Source organism: Osmia bicornis, chromosome 16 (genome assembly GCF_907164935.1).
Source record: "Osmia bicornis bicornis chromosome 16, iOsmBic2.1, whole genome shotgun sequence".
NCBI classification, from domain to species: Eukaryota; Metazoa; Arthropoda; class Insecta; order Hymenoptera; family Megachilidae; genus Osmia; species Osmia bicornis.
This window is the reverse complement of record NC_060231.1, coordinates 5,529,149-5,549,696: the sequence shown is the minus strand read 5'-3', so window position 1 is coordinate 5,549,696 and position 20,548 is coordinate 5,529,149. Positions and strand designations below refer to the sequence as shown.

The window sequence follows — 20,548 nt, the reverse complement described above, 5'->3', positions numbered from 1 at the left end:
TCATCCCAACCACCCTCCATTTATGCAAATTTTTACTTTTATTTAATAACATCATCCTCTTGGTGCACATTTGCAAAACGTTTCGACTGTTGTGCAAACGAACAACAAAAGGAGTATTGTTTTTATTCATTACCTACCTATCTACTTATCTATACATATATTTACGTAGATTTTTGCTTTTTATTCCTATTGCAACATTTTTTAATTTTGATTTTGATTACAGATCTGTAATTAATAAATATGCAATTGCATATTTGTCCTACATACTTATACTACTAAGAATATCTACCTATACGAGCGCTCGTAATTAAAAAATTTACTTAAATCTAACGCTTCATAATTAAACACTGCAGTGTTTGACGATTATATCTTAATGACTATATACATAAAGAAGTCCAATGAATTTGTTGATTTTGTTGATTTTGTTGTCCTCACCAGAATACTTCCTAAAATAAAACTGAAAAGGATTAAACATAATTTAAGAAAATAATAAGGCTCATGTAGCCTTAATCATAAATTTACAACCTGCCTGAAAGAAACAGAAAAGGATTAAATACAATTTTCGAAAATAGTACGGTTCAAATTACCACTTATAAGAATCATTTTACCTTTTCAATCATTTTCACCTTGCTTTACTTAATTGGATCCATTGAATTCCATTTATGGACGCTAGATTTTATATTACATTTCTTCCAGACGATTATCCGATGTTATTATTTCATACTTCCTATAAAGATATTTCTCTGTAACAGAAACTGATTAATTGAATCCAGATAAAGACAAAGAAAAATGAATAGCTGGAAAGAAGATACATTAGTAACAATAAAATTTTATAAAAGTCAGAGTGGTTGTTAATAACTCAAAATCAATTTAATACGAAATATGAATTTAAAGCAAACTTCAGTACCAAAATAAAGAGGAAAAAATTCAGAAAAATATATATTTGAGTTAAGTGATTTGAGTTAAGAACATTAATTATTTCATTTTATTGTATTTAATATTCGTTCATTTCGCGACAAATATCACACAATATTTTAATTGAAACAACTGTCTTTTACTGCAATATATGTATAGTACGTACAACCACGACTCTACTCGACTTTATTGCATTATATTAATTAATACACCTTTCAATGCAAATTTATTGTAAATGGAAATACTGAAAAGAAAATCACGAGTGGACTTTGCTTTTGAGGAAAAGAATTTGAAAATTTATAAAAATAATTTAATTAGCTTCTCCGTAAGCCTGAAACAAAAGATCGCGATCAAAAATTAAAACTAAACAACTCGAACAACAATTATCCACTACTTTTGTTTAAATAAAGTAGTATTAAAATTTAATAAGTTATCTCGAATGAACAAATATTCCTTGAAATAATTTATCACCAATCATCACAAAATAAAATGAACTTTCATTTTAAATAAAACTTTGAATAAAGTTCTATTTAAAACTTTATCGTATTTAATAATATTCTGAAAACATTAAATTCATATATTATTTAACAGTATTTCCAATAACCGAATGCTCAAAATTTTCAAAATTTAAAAATGGGTAGAAAAAAGAATGGGGGCATGGCAGTGGGAGGGAGGGTACAGGGGAACCTGAAAAGAAAAGTTTGACTGCCCATAAGAGCAATCCCTAAGCAAACCCTATAAAACAAACCGAAATCACACGCAACACTAATTTCAAAATTGCAAACATTCTGAACTATGACAAAACATCGGCTGGCAACGAAGGGTTTCACGCCCCCTAGTCTTACGCCAGACGCTACATACCACCCACCCCGCCTGGACGTCGTAACGCCAGGACAGGATGCACCCCTTCGCTAAGTGCGCTACCCGCCCGTCCAACACGTTGCATCCAACGGTGTCAGATTGACGGACGCTCATAGTATAGACAAAAGGACTGCAGTTTAGAATATGGTAACATATTTTCATATGTTCCGTATTCTAAAACTGCGCCTGCAAAGGCCTAGTAATGCATGGGTTTATCTCCCATGAGATGGTGTTCACGGTCTCAGGCCGCGGAATCCTTAAAAGGACTCCCACCGAATGTGAGTCATAGTTACTTCCACTAATTTATTAACAATCGCGAATTCATTCGCAACACTAATTTCATTAATTATATAATATGTATAAAAGCGTACGCGTGAAGGCTGCTCCATTATGCGCAACACTAAGCTGAAAAAAAGAAAAAAAGAGAAAACGCGAACTGTAACGCAACACTACTCAAATCTACCGAATTTTGTAAGACGCAACACTAATCTAAAAAAGGGGTACAGCCAATCCAAGGCTGTACCACGGCAGCTGGTCCATAGCTGCCTTATGGACCATGGTAACTCCACTGGATCGTTTTGGGGCATTTCTAATGCAAAACGCGAATATTCATTACCGCAACACTAATTAGCAGGGAACTCTATAAATGAATGTAAAACAATCGCGTATTTATAAGTCGTAACACTGGGAAACAATCGCGCTAATGTCATTCGCAACACTATCTTTAACAGACATGCAATTAAAATGCAGAAAAGGGGGATTCTCAAACCGTGAATTTTTTACTCGCAACACTAATTTCATTAATTATATAATATGTACAAAAGCGTACGCGTGAAGGCTGCTCCATTATGCGCAACACTAAGCTGAAAAAAGGAAAAAAAGAGAAAACGCGAACTGTAACGCAACACTACTCAAATCTACCGAATTTTGTAAAACGCAACACTAATCTAAAAAAGGGGTACAGCCAATCCAAGGCTGTGTATCGCAGCAGCTGGTCCATAGTTGTCTTATGGACCATGGCAACTCCACTGGATCGTTTTTTGGGCATTTCATCATATATCGCAACTCTAATGCAAAACGCGAATATTCATTACCGCAACACTAATTAACAGGGAACTCTATAAACTAATGCAAAGCAATCGCGTATTTATAAGTCGCAACACTGGGAAACAATCGCGCTAATGTCATTCGCAACACTATATTTAACAGACATGCAATTAAAATGCAAAAAAAGGGGATTCTCAAACCGTGAATCTTTTACTCGCAACACTAAAGCAATGAACATTAAAAAGCAAAACTCTGAAAAATCTTAAAGCAATCAACATTGAAAAGTTAAATTCTATTTTAAAGCAATGCAAGAAAGAAACGCGATAGTTAAAGATCGCAACACTAAATTGAACCGTTATCGATATTCATTCGCAACACTAAATTGAAAACGCGATTTGCCCAAAATCATGGGGGTCACGGGCCCCCTCTTGTCCTGAAATTACAAAACTACAACTACAGGCAAGCACAGTGACAAAGTAGTAACGATAATGATTTCCCATCCTTTGTTGCAAAAGGATGCAAAATCATTAGTTCCCCTCTTGAAAGACAGTTTGTCGGGGCGCTTCGGCATGTAGCCTCTTCTTTCTTCGGGCGGTCCACCCACCTGAAACTTATATCTAAAGCTCGAGACTTGCAAATTCGCAAAACAAAAAACAAAAAAATCAACAAAAATGAAAAATCGCGAAACTCTAATTGACACGTGGACGAAAAAGAACTTTATATAAGTCGTTGTTCGTGCACACGTGCCGTGCTCGAGCAGAACTTGTGCGTTTCGTGCCATCGCGATCGCGTATGACGACTTATGAAGTCGCCAAAAATTTGAAAAATTGTACAGATAGAATCGAAGGCGAACGGCATACTCCGTTCGTATCGATAGTATCGTCAATTCTTCAAATATATTCCAGGTACAGGTTGATCACGCGAAATCGTGCCTACCCGACCAAGAGACTGTGACAACCTGTCCCGGCCCTACCTATTTACAATCTATCACACACACCAGAAGGTATACTACCTACCTACCTAACGCTATATTTAAAAAAGGCAAAATCACATTCTCACAAAAATTCATTCCACGACCCCCATACACTCCACCCGGGCGCAAAAGCCTAAACTAGGGAGAACGTCCCGGGACGCCTCCGACACCCGAGTTTCATCTCACATCACACTCTACGGTACGTACCATTTTTCACTGAAATCGTCTGGCAAGGCTAGCAATCATTGCGAATAATGATAATTACAAAATTTAATTAACTACTTTGATATAGAATATTTCATAATAATGGTAATAATCATGGTAATAGTAATGGCAATATAGTAATAGTAATGGTAATAATATCATTTGGTTTGTACGTTCATTGTGCATTTTGTTGAATAAATTATTATTTCAAATTAAAAGTTAAATGAAAAAGTTATTAAACCGACGCAATCCCACAGCCTAAAAACACACACACCATATGTGGAAATTACGTCGTGCACGATATACTAACACAATGCCAGCCGCTAATAATTTTTATTCTTATTAACTAGGTCATCGTGCCCATTGCCTCTACTCATCCAAGTAGCACCTGGGCACGTGAATGGGCTTTGGCAATAAACACGGAAAGGGTTAAACCTGAAAATCCTGATCTAAAAACATGATTAGTACATAAACATCTAACGGGCTAATATTTCACTATTTTAATATAATAAAAGTGACTCGACTTTGTAAATTAGATTGTTGTAAATTTAAGAGCAAATACGGAAAAGTAAAATTGAGCAACTATGACGCAAACATGGTGCACTGCTAATACCAGCTGGCAACGAAGGGTCTCACGCCCCCTAGTCTTACGCCAGACGCTACATACCACCCACCCCGCCTGGACGTCGTAACGCCAGGACAGGATGCACCCCTTCGCTAAGTGCGCTACCCGCCCGTCCAACACGTTGCATCCAACGGTGTCAGATTGACGGACGCTCATAGTATAGACAAAAGGACTGCAGTTTAGAATATGGTAACATATTTTCATATGTTCCGTATTCTAAAACTGCGCCTGCAAAGGCCTAGTAATGCATGGGCTTATCTCCCATGAGATGGTGTTCACGGTCTCATGCCGCGGAATCCTTGTAACTACTTCGATTAATTAAATAAAACATTGGATTGAGTTTAAAAACCAAAAGGATTCCCACCGAATACTAGTCAGTGCATTGTCATATTTACTCTCGCGCAAGATTCTAATAAAAAAGAATTTAATGTCTCTAATTAAGAATTCTTTGCAGTGAAAAAAGAATTTATTGTGAAAATTAATCAAACATCCTCGGGCGATTCCCTCCTCAGAGTAACTTTTCAAGAATGCGCAAAATGTGTTGAAATATATCACTCTGACTTGGAAATCTACCCGTCACGAATTGTCTTCTTGCACATAAATTGTTCATTTTATCATGAACGTGTAAATAAGTTAAACTACTTGGAAAAAATTCTCAAATTATATTTGAATTTATAATGTACAAAATGTAATTAAATCAACGTAATAGCATCATTAATATGTATATCCAGTATACAATACTATCAATATTATATTGCTTTGAACCTTCGCAATAACTAAGTCAGATAGTATTTGACTTCTCTAATTTTACAGACAAACTAAATAAAATTGATTCGGTATTAAAATATTTCATATTCCACATTTAAGAACATTTAAGAGCATTCATTTATTTCATAAATATCTAGTGGAATATGTGGAATTGAAATGATATTAAAACGCGGTGTACAAGAAGACCTAGCCTGAACTAAATGAAATGAAACAATAAAAATGTTACTACTCATGGGTATAATCATACCCATGGTCACTGTGCTTGCTAACCACGTATACAACTGGTAACCCGTGTCGATTCGGACCATTCGTCCTACGACATGATTGGGCACCAGAGGAACCATAAAACATGCGACTCACCGTTCGCAGATATACTCTTCTTCCGACAGGTAGGTGGCTGCCTTGTAGGAGAAGAACGATTCATCTGCAATAAAAATAGAAGAATTACGGTTAATTTTGCAAATTATCAATTTTTATTCTAATAAAATTATATATGAAATTGAATTTTATAAAATATTAGCAATAGCAATTAAGAAGAACTCTCAATTATCAAGTACTGAAATTGTAAATTATTCTATTTTAATAAAAAGCAATTAAGTTACGTACCAAGAGGGAAGTCGTGAAGAAAGCCATCATCAGGATATCGAGGAACTCAGCAAACTCAAAAAATTCATCTGTAACATAACAAAAAAGAATTACGATTAATTTTGAAAATTATCAATTCTTATTGTAATAAAATTATATATAAATTTGGATTTTATCAAATATTAACAATGAAAAATAACTCTCAACTATCAAGTGTTGAAATTGTAAATTATTCTACTTGAATTAAAATTAATTAAATAAAGTAATAAGATACTTACACTCTTTCCTTATGGAGCAACGCCCAAGACTCCTCTTCAGTGGTGCACTGACTCTAATACCGGATATATCGAACAATTAAACAAAAAAAATTAAAAATAAAGATAAAGATATAAAGTACTAGTAACGCGACCGTGAATAATTTCCGGCGAACAATTGAAGTGACTCTACTTTCGCGATGAAAAGAGAAAAATCAGAGCCGCGATGCTCTAGAAAATATTTTATAATACGCAGGAAACACTGACTCTACTTTCGCGTGATTCCTAGTTGTACAAACGCAACTCTATTCAGGGCCAGTTCACCCTTGAAAAAATCAAAACATTGGAACTATGTTCGTACGAACACTGACTCTACCGACCGCATTGCGCGCGGCCACAACAATTCCTGGAAGAAAAGATTAGTGAGGTGGTTGGGGATGGGTGGAAATATACAAAACAAAACAAACATACTTCTTATTGAATGTTCGTTCAGGAAATACTGTTATTACGTGTGAATGAAAATATCTGTGTTCGTGAAATATTTTCAACGAACACGAATATTAATCAAGTTGAATATTGATCCTAGATTATATTGTAATAATGAAATGTTTTAAATAATTGTTGATAATTATTTCAATGAATATTATATGGATAGAAAATCATAGTTAAATAAATATAATAGACTATTTTATTAAAGTAGTGGATTTCTGTTGTTAAAATTGTAAGCACACTAAAAATTGTTGAGAATTCTGTTACGTCGTGATTCATAAATTGTCTAAATTCTTTTCAATAAACAAAGTTCAATAATTAATCATGCTTAAACAGCATGTGATTTAAAAACGTGATTCTATTTTAATTTAAACTTGCATCGAAAGCTGGATATTATAATATAATTACTACGATTTAACAAAAATAGATTGTTTAAAATAATTTATAATTGCAGAAGAGAAGCAATCATTTGCAGTAAAATACGAATTATTTCAATTTTGTTCTAATTTAAAACAAATCTATTAAAATACTACACGAAATTATCTAATAAAATGAAATATTAATGATACTTTTTGTATTAATTGATAAAAACAAAATTCTGATTTTTTCTTCCTGGACTTTGGTACCAATTAATTATCAAAAGTGCTTACAATTAACAACGACTCAAAAAAAACAATAATAAATGTTAATAATTGATTATAATAAATTAAAACGTTACCAATTATATTATATACCCTTTACAAAATTATATTTCGAACCAATATCAACCAATATCATGGCGTCGCATCCCATGGCGCCTTTTCAAACAAATATCTGTAACAAATATCTGTAACAAATAAAAATTTATGCAAATTAAATTTAACCAACAGATAAACAAACGATCGAAGTCGATAATTTATGCAAATTATTTAAATAAGTAGACTATGCGTACTTTTGTAATACTTATACGGGAGCACGACCTCGACACGTCTTGTCCCTTCGACGCTCGAGAGAGCAATGGCGAGACCTGCCTTCCCATCGTAGACCGGTCGGCACTTCGGCAATGTTCGGTATATTCTGCTATTAGCCGATACCTAACGAAGTACACGAACAGGTCTACACAGAAATAATATTACGATGCTCAAGAACAAACGTTATTAAATTAAAAACAGCAAATTGTGTGAAACAATACGAAAAACATTGAATAATGTTCAAGAAATTACTGATATAAAGGGAAAATAATTCAGATTCTGCTATTCCAATTCCATTGTGAATTCACAGCAAGAGCAACAAATGTCAACTTACGTATTTTGAAAGATAACCTAATGTCAAAAATCAGGAATCTAGACTTCTCTCCAGCTATTCTTTCTATTTTTTGTACTTTTAACACCCGAAAGACAATTTAATTTAATGTTTGAAGATAATTTAATCTTACCTGTTGCAGACATGTGCAAGACAAACGAAGCTTCGAAGAGGAATGCTATACTGCGTCACAAATCAACGCACGTGTCTGATTGGTCGAAATGAAACAACCAATCACAGCCATTGGTACAAGTTTCGAAACTGTAATGCTAATGGTAATGGAATCGTTCATACAATAAATATCAGCAAAAAAATGGAATAATGTACTTTTTTTAGCAACATCCGTCTTGTATTATATTTTATATTATTGTAATTATGTAATAAATAAAGGGGAATATTATTTTAATAACACTTTCCTATATACGAAATATTTAAGAACATATTATTTCAGATATAAATTTTGACACTTATGTGCAATGTATGCATAAGCGAAATGCTAATATGTACAAAAATTATAATCAATCGATACGGTCGATCGCAGAAAACGAACGAGCTGCGCCCTACAGAAAAAATGAGGAACTAAATTTGTGGTCTGTTTTACCTTTTTAACGTCTTTCACGAGTGAAAAATGAACGAAATCGTAGAACACACTATTTTTTTAAACGAAAGTTTGTACACCATCTCCTGAATGCTCGTTTTGCTCTATCCGATCCAAAGAATGGCGCGCTGGTCTCTATTTGGACATTCGATTCGCAAAAATGTTTATATTACGAATAAATTAATGCAGGTGAGTCCGATCCGCCATTTTCTTGACCGTGGACAGACAGCAATTTCAATATTTTATAACTTTTTGACGATTTGGGTAAAATACAGACCAGCGCGCCCTTCTTTAATTCAATTTATAATTTTTTTACTTTATTTCCAGCATCATTAAATGTTTAATTGTATACAATTACGAATTAGAATTAGCATTTGGTCCACGACGGCGACCAAAGGTCTGAACGACGTTCACGAATCTTCGGTTATACTGAATCCTCCTCTTGGCTCTGCCAGTTTTCTTCTTGCTCTTTTCTTGCTTCTCCACCTGTGCAACGAAAAACAAGTTAATAAATATAAACTGTCTAGATTAATAGTATAATATCTTAATTAATTACTATGTAGATCACTTACTTTTGGAGTTTGTGCCTTTACTTTACCAGCACGAGCTAAAGATCCATGCACCTTACCTAGGAAATTAAAAAAGCATAATTAATATTATTCCTTATTTATTTATTTATTTATACTTATTACCATAAAGACTCAAATGTAAAGTATGAAGGGATTCATACTTACCACCAGGAAGAGAAACTGTCAATTCCAATACATTTGATGTAAGTTCTCCTATTACTGCATCATTTTGCAACAAAAAGCCAGAGCAGTATAAGTTGAACCCTGTATTTGCAGCAGCATTCAATTTCACGATTCTTTCCTGCAAAAGAGACACAATTTAATCACTAAGTACCTTAGGCATCTATTAAACAGTAATTTAATTTCTAATAAATATTGTCAACGAATAACTGCGAATGATGACCAGTAAAAATGTATTTGATCACCAGCTCATTAATTCGTTATTTAATATTGCGTCGTTGCTCCTTCCAGAAGTACCAGATTTTAACCCTGGATTATCATTTCGACGCAATTGTATAAACTAAGGTAATATAATAGTATTGTTAATATACCTTTAATTCTCCAATAGTTTCATTCTCGTGCGAGTCGACAACAGTCGTGTGTTCTCCTCTGATTTGCAGCTGCATGTTTGCTCTCTAAAAATGTCGATTAGAAATTTTACTTGAAATAAATTTTGAACTTTAATGTTATATGAATTATACATATACTATACAAAAAGAATAAAATTTAAATAAGACACTTGAAAAACATTTATTTTAGTTAAATTTTATATGAATGTAAAAATACGGATCATAAAACTGTTCAACGAACGATGGGTGATTAACACATGGTCATATAAAATCATACCTAACTTTAAAATAACTACTTTTGTTATTAAAAAACCTTGATAATGTAAAATCCTATTAATAAAATATTAAATCTATGCAGATTAATTATATACTAATGCATTTATTAGCCGAAAATCACAAAACAAAGGAGCACGAACTTACTTGCAACGCAATAATGGCTAAAAGGACTCTTGACTTGAAGTTGTTAAAAATTGTAATCAGCAATCGATAATAAGCGATTAATCGATTGTTATCAAATCATCGATAATGATTTATCAATTTCAATTATTGATTTTATCTTATTTTTATCGTATTTTCAATCAATTTCAAGGTTTATAGAATATTGCTCAATATAAAAATCAAGAAAAAATTAAATATATGCAAACATCAAATACTATCATTGTTGTAACTTAATAATAAAAATTGTTGTTATCATTGCGCAAAAATATAAAATAAAAATTGGATATTATATATTAAAATTGTAAAATTGTATAAATATGTTAACCAATCAAATTGTACCTATACCACATGAAAATATGACTTAATTTCCTTGGTTAAGGAAAATTGGAGGGGAAAAACACATCCAAATTCTGAATATGTGATCATATACTTATATATATACATTGATACATACATATACGCAACTACTCTACTTGGTTCTAAAATTTAATTGAAACCTAAAAACAAAACTTAATAAAATACGAATATAAATGCTTCTTTCTCATTAATAAAGTACAAGTTATAGATTCCATGGCATTTCCACTGAACGATCAGATTTATACAAAATCTTTTACACCTAGAGAATATCAAGTAAGTTAAAAGATTTTGTATGAGAATGTTATTTATCACACGTTGAATTAAAAATAATTATTCTTACAGGTAGAGCTATTCTATGCTGCTAGAAATAAGAATATCATTGTTTGCCTAGGAAAAACTTATGAACAAACTTTCATTGTTATTAAATTAATTCAAGAATTTGCTGCGAACAATAGAAGGTAGTTTGAAATTATTTCATTTTTTAATATTATTAACTCCATTAAATGTTTTGTATATAAATTTAGGTTACTAAGTGAAGGAGGAAAACGATCATTATATATATTAACAGATGAAGAAAAATGTACAATAAAATCAAGTTACATACAACAGTTAACAGATTTAAAAGTATTACTATGCAGTACTTGTTCATCCAGTGAATTTGAAGAAACATTTGAAACTTCTCATGTAAGAAATATGAATGTTTTTACAAATCTTTTGTTATATATCATAACAGCATTTTTCATCTATATAATTGTTTTTTAGGTGTTAGTTTTAACATCAGAAACATGTACAGAATTATTAGCAGAAAAAAAGATCTTACCCCATCAGATAAATCTAGTCATAGTTGATGAGTGCCATAAATTTATAAACGATAAGAAATTAAAATTTATTTTACAAACTTTTCTATCTTGTTCCAATGTTCCTAGAATTATTGGATTAGCTGTACCATTATTTAATTTAACACAAGAAGCTGGAAGACTAGGATTAGAAATAGAAAAGGTAGAAGCTACATTTAAATGTGAAGTCGAAACAGCTAGTGATATATTATCTATATTAAGGTAAATAATACATTTTTATATCTTTTAAATACACAATAGCAATTGTATTCATTATGATAATAATTAAACAGGTATAGTCCTAAGGCTAAAGAATATGTAGTGGAATATTCCAATGGTGAAAAAGGAGAATTGCACAGTACTATTAGAAATTATATATTACATGCCATTGAATTTTTACGCGACCATCGTCATGACCCAACAGAAATTTATAACGAAGAATTTTACGAGGATATTCAGAAAATACCTGATCCTACAGAAAAACCTTTTGAAATGATGCAAGACTTTTTGCACATATTAGAAACTCTTGGACCATGGTGCGCAGACCGTGCCGCGCTTGCTCTTTTAATCTTAACCGAAAAATTGAAAATAAAAACCCCATATGAAAGGCATTATTTATTATTAAACATGGTTGCGTCAGTTTTTATTAAAATAAGAGCACTGTGCGATAACGCATTCGAAGCTTTATCTGAAAAAGAGAGGATATATAAATACACTACACCGAAAGTTCATAGATTACTACAAATTTTGAAAACGTATACACCGTATTACACCAAGGATAACAATAATTCTCATAATAAAATAAATGGCGAAAATAGTTCTCAGAGATTAACTGTAAATAATAGAGAAAATTCTATTAGGGATAAATTTAATCAAACTAAGAAAGCTAATGAAGAGAATCATAAGAAACCATTTAAATTTCAACGACATATGCGCGGAGCTACAGATCCGGATTTACTTTGCGGAGTAATTTTTGTAGATAAAGGATTTGTAGCAAAAGTTCTGTTTTATTTATTGAACGAAATATCTGCGCACGATGAAGATTTAGAATTTTTATCGCCTCTTTACACGATTGAAAGAAATACTGATGATGTTAGTTATTCAAAAGATTTAGAAATAGAGCATAAAAAGCAGGAAGAAGTTTTGAAAAAATTTAGAATACACGAATGTAATTTATTGATTTCAACTTCAATTTTAGAAGAAGGTTTGTTATCGACTGATTTTATTCTTCACAAAGTAATAAACTGTTTATAATATTTTATTTTTATTAGGTATAGATATTCCGAAATGTAACTTTGTAATGAGATACGATTTTCCAAAAACTTACCAATCCTATGTACAGTGTAAAAGTCGAGCTAGAGCAATAGATGCCTTACACGTATTATTAGTACCAAAAGAAACGTCAAAGGAGTGCATATGGCAATTAGCACAATATCATTATATAGAAAAGGTACTAAATCATACTATAAAATATTTTTTCAACTACTTTAATTATGAATTATAGTAAAATCTAATGGAAATGGATCTGATGCTTAATTAATGATTATAATGTCTACTCGATTTAATTTATTCATGACCTTCAGTGTGTACCAGTTTTAATATCAACCATTTAATGTGGTTCATTACCTGTGTCCATCCCAGTCGAAAATTTTAATGGAAGAGCATCAATCTATTTTGTAGACTTTGTTAATAAAATGTTCTAATAACGAACCATCTGAAGAAGAAGAAAATGAAGCAGACATGTACGCTGCTATGATACCACACTATAAACCACTCAGTGGAGATGATGCACCTAAAGTAACGTTTAATTCTGCTATATCATTGGTAAACAGGTAATATAAACATTTTAAAAATTTTCTATTAAAATTTATAGCATAATTTATTACTATAAAATTTTTGTTGTACAGGTACTGTGCTAAATTACCTAGCGATACTTTTACAAGATTAACTCCAGAGTGGTCTATCGAACCGGTGATTGTAGACAATATGCCTATGTACATTTGTTCTTTGCGTTTACCTATAAATTCTCCAGTAAAGTATGCAGTATCGGTAAGTATTTCTTTTTTATATATCATTGTCTAATGTTCTCGTGTTACATGTTCGTTTATAATTTTATTTCAGTCATATCCTATGCCTAATAGAGCTATGGCAAGACGTATGGCTGCTTTGCAGTTATGCATTGATTTACACAGAAAAAATGAAATAGATGATAATTTATTACCTATTGGAAAGGAAAATTTCAAAGCTAAACCAGAAGATGCCGAAGTACCTGCTTTACCAGATGAAATTAAAATAGACTTCTCTGAAGCTCGACCTGGAACAACTAAACGTAGACAATATTATTATAAAAAGGTTTGATCTATTAATAATGTAAAAGTAAGGTGGTAAAAACAAATCTTTCAAAAATAATTATTTTATCATTTTAGACAGCAAACGCATTAACAGACTGTAGACCAATAGTTGGAGTTCCTTCTTATCTGTATCATATTAACATGGTTCTAAGTTGTCCCTTACCTGAAGAGCAGAATACTAGAGGTCGACGAATATATCCTCCTGAAGAATCAGCTATTGGTTTTGGAATAATAACACTGAAAGAAATCCCTAAAGTAATAAGTAAACCATGAAGAAAATACTTATACCAAATAACACGAATAATGCATTAAAGTAATGGATATTAATTTTTATTTTAGTTATGCCCATTTCCAATTTATACTAGATCTGGAGAAGTTCATGTAAAATTGAAACTCAGTAAAAACATTGTTGTTTTGAATGAAACACAAATAGAGAAAATTGCCACTTTCCTTAATTATACTTTTACAAATGTACTACGATTACAGCAATATTTAATGCTATTCGATCCTAATGCTTCTGAAAACTCATATATGATTGTACCTGTAAAATTAGGTAATTGTGAAAACTTGTAATAATATTATTATTTAAATTATGTATATTAATTTACATTTCCAATAGACACGGATTCTGATGTCACTGTGGACTGGGAGTTTTTAGAATGTATATATAATAATCGAACTACAGTGCCAACTAAGGTTCCCGAAGAGGAAAGAAAAGATTTTAAATTTGATGCATTAAAGTATCATGATGCAGTAATTATGCCTTGGTATAGGAATCAGGACCAACCTCAGGTATTTTCATAAAATTATCTTCAAGCACTTAAAGAGCTGTTACAATCCTAAATGTACTTAATTTTTCATTTATTTTAGTATTTTTATGTTGCTGAAATTTGTACAAATTTAAATCCCAAGTCTTCTTTTCCTGGCCACGATTATAGTACTTTTGAAGAGTACTATTTTAAGAAATATGGAATACAAATACAAAATTTGGATCAACCTTTGTTAGATGTAGATCATACATCAGCTAGATTAAACTTTTTAACACCGAGGTAATATTATAAATTCTTAGAAATATCATAGTATCACTACTATCATGTATTTAAGAAAATTCTCTTATAGATATGTTAATCGGAAAGGCGTTGCTTTGCCTACAAGTAGCGAAGAAACGAAACGAGCAAAACGAGAAAATTTAGAACAAAAGCAAATTCTTGTTGCTGAATTATGTGCTATTCATCCTTTTCCAGCATCATTGTGGAGACAAGCAGTTTGTCTACCTTGTATTTTATATAGAATTAATGCCTTGTTACTTGCTAATCAAATACGATGTCAAGTTGCACAAATGATAAATTTAGGACAAGAAAATTTAGCTTCCGGTATGTACAAAGTAGCAGGAATTATTTTTATGTTAGTATTAATATATAATATTGTCTGTTCATAGATTTTGAATGGCCAGCATTAGATTTTGGATGGAGTTTAGCTGAAGTTTTAAAAAAATCCAAAGAATCTGAAAAAGCAAAAATGGCTAAAAATGAAACTACTCAACTGAATTCAGCAAACAACACAATAGACAACAAATATCAAAATGAATCTGAGAAAAAGATAAATAATTTAAACAAGCTTGACATGGAAGATTTAAATGAAAAAGAATACGAAATGGAAAATGATAATATGACAGAAAAAGAGCTAGAAATATCAAATGACGAAGACGAATTAGAAATTGGCACTTGGTCGAATGACATGGCGATGAATACTATTGATTGCGAAACAAATGACTTAAAGTCATTTCCTGTAACTGTTTTACCAAATAATTTTAACTGGAGCGATGTTCGATACGGTTCCCCTGCGTGTGAATCAGATTATGATGGATATGTATCGGATGATATCTATAGTGATGGATTTGTAGATAGTTCAGATGAGAGTGAAGATGAAAACAGAGGCTTACGCATTTCTTATATGGGAGAAAATGTTGCAGAGGCTGTAGAGGACGAGAAACAGATATCTAAACAAGAAATTAATAAAAAGATTTTGGATTTATTAGAGACTGAAAAGAATTTAGATACTTTATGGTCATATACAGACGAGCAGGAAGAATCTTTAATAGCAAAACACAGACAAACTCACTATGAATTTACTAAAATAAGGGAATGTGAAATAATGGAAAATGGATCTTTCATATCCTGTGATAAAGAGATTGTAATTAAAAGAAAGAATTCATTTAATTCACAGCTTGAAGACAATTCGTCAGATCATAAATACAAAGTTCATGTACAAAGTATTGTTAACCTGTTCACCACAGAAGTATTAGATAATAACAACATCTCGCAACTAATAAAACAGAAATCAAATAATTCCAAATTCACATATCACCCGAGTAATAACCTCTTTAGTTTTGATTTTCAACCAGAATTAGAAAATCATCCAGGACCAAGTCCCAGTTTAATCTTGCAAGCTTTAACGATGTCCAATGCAAATGACGGCATTAATTTAGAACGATTAGAAACTATTGGAGATTCTTTTTTAAAATATGCTATAACTACTTATTTGTATTGTACTTATGATAATATACACGAAGGGAAACTGAGTCATTTAAGATCCAAACAGGTATAAAAAAATATATATTACCTAGTTATATTGCATATTTCTTTTTTTTTAATATAATTAAATTATTTTTAGGTGAGCAATTTGAATTTATACAGACTAGGAAGACAAAAAATGTTAGGCGAGAGTATGATAGCAACAAAATTTGAACCCCATGATAACTGGTTACCACCTTGTTACTATGTTCCAAAGGAACTTGAACAAGCACTAATTGAATCTGGTATACCTTCTACCTTATGGAACCAAGCCGACATTCCAACTTTGCAAGCTGTAAATCCAAACGAAATCACTCAGCTTGTTAGAGAAACAGAACAAAAATTGGGTATCATGAAAGATGAACTTGTTCGGAATGAAGCTATGCTTTCAAACAGTCTAGATAACTTGCGTTGTTTCATACCATACAATTTGATTACTCAACATAGCATTCCTGATAAAAGTATCGCAGATTGTGTGGAGGCATTAATTGGAGCCTACTTGATTGCCTGTGGTCCTAGAGGTGCATTATTGTTTATGGCTTGGTTAGGGATTCATGTATTACCTGTGGAGGAAGTTGGCATTGTACAAGAAACTGAACCAGAAGAAAGAATTCCTGGTAGTACGCCATATGTAAAAGGAACGAATGAGAAGGGTGAAACAACGTGGGCACAGGTAAATAAATAATTACAAATAAATCTTACAGTCAAGTTTAATTTTAAATAACAAGGAACATTTATAATTATAGATTCGTTACGGAAAATTGGAAGAACCACAGAATCCCTTACTTCGATACATCCCTGATCCAGAACAAGAGTTGCAAATGATGCTCGATGGATATGAAGAATTAGAAAAAAATATAGGATATAAATTTAACGATATTAGTTACTTGTTGCAAGCATTTACTCATGCATCATATCAACCTAATAAATTGACAGACTGTTATCAACGGTTAGAATTTCTTGGAGATGCAGTTTTAGGTAAGAAACTATATTAAATTGTTTTATTACATTCTGTATAAAATATAATCCGATAATTTATTATTTTAGATTATTTAATAACAAGGCATTTATATGAAGATGCTCGACAACATTCTCCAGGTGCTTTGACAGATCTACGATCAGCTTTAGTTAATAATACTATATTCGCTTCTCTAGCAGTTAGATGTGGATTTCACAAATATTTTCGACATCTATCTCCGGGCTTAAGCGTTGTTATAAATCGTTTTGTTAGAATTCAGGAAGAAAACGGACATTCCATTAGTGAGGAGGTAAAAAGTTTATTTCAAACAATACAGAGTTTAGTAAATCCAAAGGAAATGCAGAATAAATAACACGTATTTGATTTTGTCATAATGAAGTATTTAATCTTACAGAACGATAAAGTAATTGTTCGCTTAAAATAAATTAGATAATCATTGGAAACTAGAACTAGGCAATTAAACTTATTTAGAATCTTTATAATTATCTGTTGTTAGGTTATCATGTCCGGTCGAGGCTGCGATTTTTCGTCGCGGTGGATACGAGGAATATTTGTTCATTCTTACACAAATGTCTATTCTATCATTTGCGAGGAGATTATATATTTAATTAGGGCGCAAAGAAATAATTAAAATCAGTATTCAACCCCTTATTTTGCATTTCTTTTCAATCTATCCATGTATATATTTAATTTTGTATATTTTTCTTAGTATTATTTAATTGGAGAAGAAAAATGCGAAGAGGCAGAAGATGTAGAAGTACCAAAGGCATTGGGTGATGTTTTTGAATCACTAGCTGGTGCAATTTATTTAGACAGTGGAATGTCTTTGGATGCGGTATGGAGTGTATATTATGTCATCATGAAAAATGAAATTGGTAATTACTTTTTATTTAATTTCTACAGTATCGAGCAAAGTATGCTGTTCCAGTTAAAATTCTGTAAAAAACAAAATGATATCCACTTTTTATTGTTTCAGAACAATTCAGTACTAATGTTCCTAAATCTCCAATTCGTGAATTATTGGAATTAGAGCCCGAAACGGCTAAATTTGGCAAGCCAGAAAAATTGGCCGACGGACGTAGGGTTAGAGTTACAGTAGACGTTTTTGGCAAAGGATCATTCAAAGGAATCGGAAGGAATTACAGAATTGCAAAATGTACTGCAGCGAAATGTGCTCTGAAGAAATTAAAACAAATGCAAAATTATCCGAGAGATAAAGTATGACAACGCATGCATTATTAAAATAAGATTAGAATATAAATTTATCAGCGTCTATACATTAACAATTTTCATATTTTCAATTTAATATAGAAACATAGGCTTATAAAATTGTGTTGGACAAAACATTGTTGTTAATACATTTACTAGAGTACATATGTCATTAAACTGTAAATATCTAAAACAATAACGACACCATAAAAAGTACTTAAAAGTTAAAAAAATCATTTTAAATATTATATTGTAATGTATGTGATGTTCAGAGTTGAATGTGTTGCACACTTGAATTAGTATAGTTAAGCCAAGTTGAACAGAAAGTAATGAATTCATGTTAATACTTAAAGGACCGCCTCTCAGCATTGAAACACGAGAAATCTCGTGAGCGATCGTTTAAGTGTTAATACAAACTACCAATAATTCTGTTGCTCAAAGTGGACTGTACAAAAGCTGGTGAATACGAGCCTATTAGGGAAGATGACAATCTCCAAAGTATAGAATTTTTTAATTTGTTTCTAAAGTACAGATTATATTAGAGTCGTCTATGTTAAAATACGATTTCTTTTATTCTGCTAAACAATTAAAAATAAATAATAAAGATGCACAATTTTTAAAAAATTCACGTGACGCGAAAACGCTCTCTGATTGGCTGATGCATCAGTGACGTCAGAAGGCATATAAAGTACCGCTATACCACGCTACACCTACACCCAATTATACTCCAAATATTATTTGTTATTTATTATTATTTGCTTCATATACTGAAGTAAAATGGTTGAACCGGGATTCGTGAAAGCTGATTCAACAAATTTACCCAACATCGATGTGTTTATGTGGTTATGATGATAGGTGCAATGCAGCTGAGATACGATTAGTGAAAGCATCATTGTAAGTAATAATAAAGTACACATATTGATTAATAAATAATTGTAACATCAATAACAATGATTTTAATAGCTTTTAATACGCTCAAAAATATTGTCAATATAAATCTAGTCGGGAAAGTTACGGAGACAGTACAATAGGTTACGTTTGATTACGGAGAGAGTCGTCTATGTGCACAATAAAAGGAAAAATATGTCTAGAGCACCGAGTAAAAAGTAAAAGATATGCAGTAACTTTGGTGGTAAACGAAGCAGATGAAAGTATACAAGAAGTAAATTGTGAAGATTGTGCTGCATCACAAGGTAATATCCTATATTTCTTCTTAAAACAGTAAGTTATGTATTGTCAGACACGTTAACATTGTTTGTATTAATATCTGTAAAAATGTTGTATGGTATATAATATATAACTGTCTTTCTTCTTTTAGGAGGATGTAATTTGCAATCCAGAAAATACTTTTCTGAATTTAAACTATTGTTTCTCAATTAAAAAATATATAAATCTTTTTTAGATAACCGGTATATGTTTGACAGCTCGATCCGTATCCTTTGGCGGTCGCGATAAGACTGATTAGATTTGACCTCTCCACAGGTCGCGCGTGTACCGGCGCGCGGCGCGCGCAATCAAGTGTGACGTTCCGCTTCACCGGTTCCGCAGATTTAACTATTTCTATCTAATATTTGTTAATATTTGTTAAATTATTATTTTATATTTTACAATTGTTTATTAATCAAATTATTGTTATATCTATTTAAATTGTTTTTTTCTTTACATTTCCGCGTGGGTATATTGCAAAATTTTGTTTAATTATTCTATTAAAAATTATTTAATTATTATTTTTAATTTTACAATTGTTTATTAATCAAACGAATGAACGAGAAACAAAATTTCTGTCGATAAGTTGCGGAAACTAGTCGATAAGTATCGGTAACATGGTCGGTAAGTTGTTGAGTAGTTTCCGCCGTTTTTGTATAGATGGCGCTGGAATCGAATTTAAAAAATATTTAATTTGCGGCATTCTTTTTAAAATGCAAGATTATAAAGCAGTTATTTTAATAATTTTTCGGTGCTGCGTTGATTTTTATCGATTTTTAATAACTAAAATCGAAAGGAAATTATAATTAACGTTTACACACCATCAATAATGTAACAAAAGTCTACTATTTATTTTCGAAT

General features: G+C 31.6%; 2 protein-coding genes across 3 annotated transcripts; one reads left to right on the top strand and one right to left on the bottom strand.

Annotated features, from left to right (window-relative positions):
* Positions 1-8,887: 8,887 nt before the first annotated feature.
* Positions 8,888-10,258, bottom strand: LOC114871485. 2 transcript variants are annotated; one of them, XM_029177447.2, is made up of 5 exons: positions 10,159-10,258; positions 9,721-9,804; positions 9,335-9,470; positions 9,173-9,228; positions 8,888-9,086 (listed from the first exon to the last, which is right to left on the bottom strand). In XM_029177447.2, exons 2-5 carry the CDS (start codon positions 9,793-9,795, stop codon positions 8,955-8,957), a joined length of 399 nt encoding a protein of 132 aa, XP_029033280.2. In that variant the 5' UTR covers positions 9,796-9,804; positions 10,159-10,258; the 3' UTR covers positions 8,888-8,954. The 2 variants fall into 2 exon arrangements, with proteins under 2 accessions (XP_029033280.2, XP_046145038.1); XM_046289082.1 differs by lacking the exon at positions 10,159-10,258 and adding an exon at positions 10,016-10,110.
* Positions 10,259-10,584: 326 nt separating this feature from the next.
* LOC114871502 (endoribonuclease Dcr-1) lies at positions 10,585-20,070 on the top strand. Its single transcript, XM_029177472.2, has 21 exons — positions 10,585-10,806; positions 10,876-10,991; positions 11,058-11,217; positions 11,296-11,591; positions 11,663-12,573; positions 12,641-12,819; positions 13,050-13,201; positions 13,277-13,418; positions 13,491-13,721; positions 13,796-13,975; positions 14,060-14,273; positions 14,340-14,512; positions 14,591-14,769; positions 14,840-15,093; positions 15,159-16,321; positions 16,394-16,966; positions 17,040-17,271; positions 17,341-17,561; positions 17,982-18,147; positions 18,249-19,375; positions 19,445-20,070. The coding sequence occupies exons 1-20, from the start codon at positions 10,747-10,749 to the stop codon at positions 18,494-18,496; spliced, it is 5,850 nt and encodes a 1,949-aa protein (XP_029033305.2). The 5' UTR covers positions 10,585-10,746; the 3' UTR covers positions 18,497-19,375; positions 19,445-20,070.
* Positions 20,071-20,548: the final 478 nt, after the last annotated feature.